Raw genomic sequence first — 2,616 nt, forward strand, 5'->3', positions numbered from 1 at the left:
ACTTAAAAGCTAAAGCGTGCTATTTTGTAATTTGGGCTATTATTTGAGCTTGAAGATGAATAATATATTAAATACATGCTTTGTGGAGCGCTCACACAAGGCTTGGGGAAAGATTGCACCCAATTGGTCTCTTGTTCATGTCGTGCAAGCTTTCTTCATTGATTTGTGTGCAAAAAGTAGAGTTCTTTTGTTCTTGGGAATCTTCTTACGCTCATTACACGCGCATACGGCGACCGATCTGTGCACCATGGCCCATTGGTAATGACAGTGATGTGTGTGGGGATTGGTGGGGGTCCAATTTTTGTCAATCGCGAAGTTTCCTTTTTGAATAAGTGTGTTGTCTTCTTGTGCATTGGGCGCGCTCGGATTTCAGGGCGGGGGAGATCCCTTGCTGAGAAGTGTCCGCCAACCGTGAAAATTAGTCTCAATGTCCTTTAACACATATTGCAACGGTCGCCTCTTTTTCCACCTCCTGTGCGTCCAGATGTGTAACTGACCAAAAACTGGCAATTCCAATGGGTTCCGTTAAAGAGATGCGATACCCCAAGGTTGTGGAAGACACTCATATGGTCTCATAGGTGATTTTAGCCTTTTATAGCCTTTGTAGACTTTAATATATCATTTCCTCTCTCTATCTCTCTCTGTGCGCCTCTCTATATTTGTGTCTATCTTTGCGTTTCCTCTCCTTTCGCGTGCCGGGAACGAGCCTCTCACCTTCCACCATAGCCATATAGGTCGTCGTCCACCTACCTCGTCACGTCATAGCCGTCTTCGACTTCCCTCTTCTGTCTTCGGCCCTCTCCTCACTCCGCATCGCCCTCGCTGCCTTCGACTGACCTCTCCTCTCCACCTCCCCCGTCCTGCCCATGGCTTCTTCGATCATCACGTCTCTCAGCTCCGCCCTCCGCTCCCGCAGAAACCCTTACTCTTCGTCCAAATGCTCCCCCTTCCACAACAAACAATACAAGAACGCCTCCCAAGAGGCCTTCTTCGAGCACTTGAACGAGCGCCTTGTCGCCCTGTGCGAACCAGACCACAAAGAGCAGGTCCGTTTCTTCTCCGTCGAATGGCTCGTGCGGGCTATGTCGGTCGCCCTGTGGGCCTGCAGCTCTGCTGCCGGAGCCCTCCTGGACCTCCCTCGCCTCTCCGAGAAGGGGCAGGAGGTTCTTGAGGCCAACCTCGATGACACCGCCAATCTCTTGGACGTCTGCAACGCCCTCACGGAGGTGTTGTGCGACATCCATCACTATTTGATGCTTCTCCGGTATGTTGGTCTCTGCGTCGAAGGATGCAAATCTCTCTCAAGAAAAAACACTCATGCAAGTCCTATCGATTCAGTCCGCATTGAAAAGGCCATGCTCCATGAGAAGGACACGGTCCAAGGACGCAAAGTCGCAAGGCAAAGCTCTCCGGCAAGTCAAATCAATTGTGTCGCCGTTGAAAAGGACATGCCCGACGAGCCTACCCTTATAAAGGTCCGGGATACCATGCTGAAGTGTGTGGATTTCATGAAGGCCAGAGAGGAGGACGTCATCAGAAAGGTTTGTGATCGCTCGAAGCTCAAGACATGTAGCTCATGGCTTCGGGACGTCAGTCAGCATGTATCTGCCACCACCGTGAAGGATGCCTCAAAGCATAAGGGCATCTTCAGTGAAATTCATGCTGCCAAGTCAGTGACTATCTTCATCTGCAGTGTGTTAGCAGCCGCCCTTGCAGTGAAATCTAAGCAAACCGTCGATGTAGTTCCTCCTGCTCAAGGCCATAGTTGGTCAAGTACCCTTATGAAACTACAGCAGGATGTAAATGAGGCTGCTGAAATTCTGAAGACTCATGGATCTGTCATATTTCTTCAAGAACTAGACATGCTGCATGGGGACGTGGAATTTCTTTCTAGCTTAGTAAGTAAGGGTCTGGAGCTTAAAATATGGCCAGATGACATGAATTTGAGACTGCTATTTCAGCTGTTGCTGAAAAACTCGACGACTTTACAGGAGAGGTTGTCCACACTGCAGCAACAGGTAGATGAATTGTTCAGGATGATTGTTGCTATTCGGGGTAACTTCTTAAACAATTTGTGCCACTCTCAGGGTTAAACTGCTACAGGCAGTATGCTGTGAGAGTTTTTATGCCCCTGTATCATGGCAGTGCTCATATTATTAGCCCTGTGTTCATAGATTGGAGTAGCACAGGTAATTTCAAAACATTGTAGGCCAGCTGCATTTGTACAGGCAGTGTAATTGCAAAACGTAGGTTGGAGTAGTAGCAAAGGTAATTTCAAAGCATTGTAGACCAGCAGCTTTTTGTACAGGCCGTGTAATGCGATTGATTGGATTATAGATTCTTACAGGAGAACAAGAAGTATTAGAACTTTAAAAATTGCCATGATACAACCAAGTTCTCTGATGCGCATCTCTTACTCTAGTGCTTTGCAAAATTATATGCAGGTGAAAGGAATTGTGGTAAGTATCTGCACTGCTTCTTTGATGAGTATCTCTTTCTCTAGGACTTTGCAAAATTATATGTATGTGAAAGGAATTGTGGAAAGCACTTGCAACTGCTGTGTCTACAAGTCATGGAAGTGCAGATTTTTGGTGCGTGTTTGGTTCTGTTTTGATG

At 47.2% G+C, this 2,616-nt stretch overlaps 1 protein-coding gene across 1 annotated transcript; it reads left to right on the plus strand.

Annotated features, from left to right (window-relative positions):
• Positions 1-646: 646 nt before the first annotated feature.
• Positions 647-2,342, plus strand: LOC148013144 (uncharacterized). The gene has a single exon (XM_087668481.1). The coding sequence runs from the start codon at positions 867-869 to the stop codon at positions 2,091-2,093; it is 1,227 nt and encodes a 408-aa protein (XP_087524607.1). The 5' UTR covers positions 647-866; the 3' UTR covers positions 2,094-2,342.
• Positions 2,343-2,616: the final 274 nt, after the last annotated feature.

This window comes from Lygodium microphyllum, chromosome 26, assembly GCF_053477565.2.
Source record: "Lygodium microphyllum isolate KBCC chromosome 26, Lygodium_microphyllum_v1.1.10, whole genome shotgun sequence".
NCBI classification, from domain to species: domain Eukaryota; kingdom Viridiplantae; phylum Streptophyta; class Polypodiopsida; order Schizaeales; family Lygodiaceae; genus Lygodium; species Lygodium microphyllum.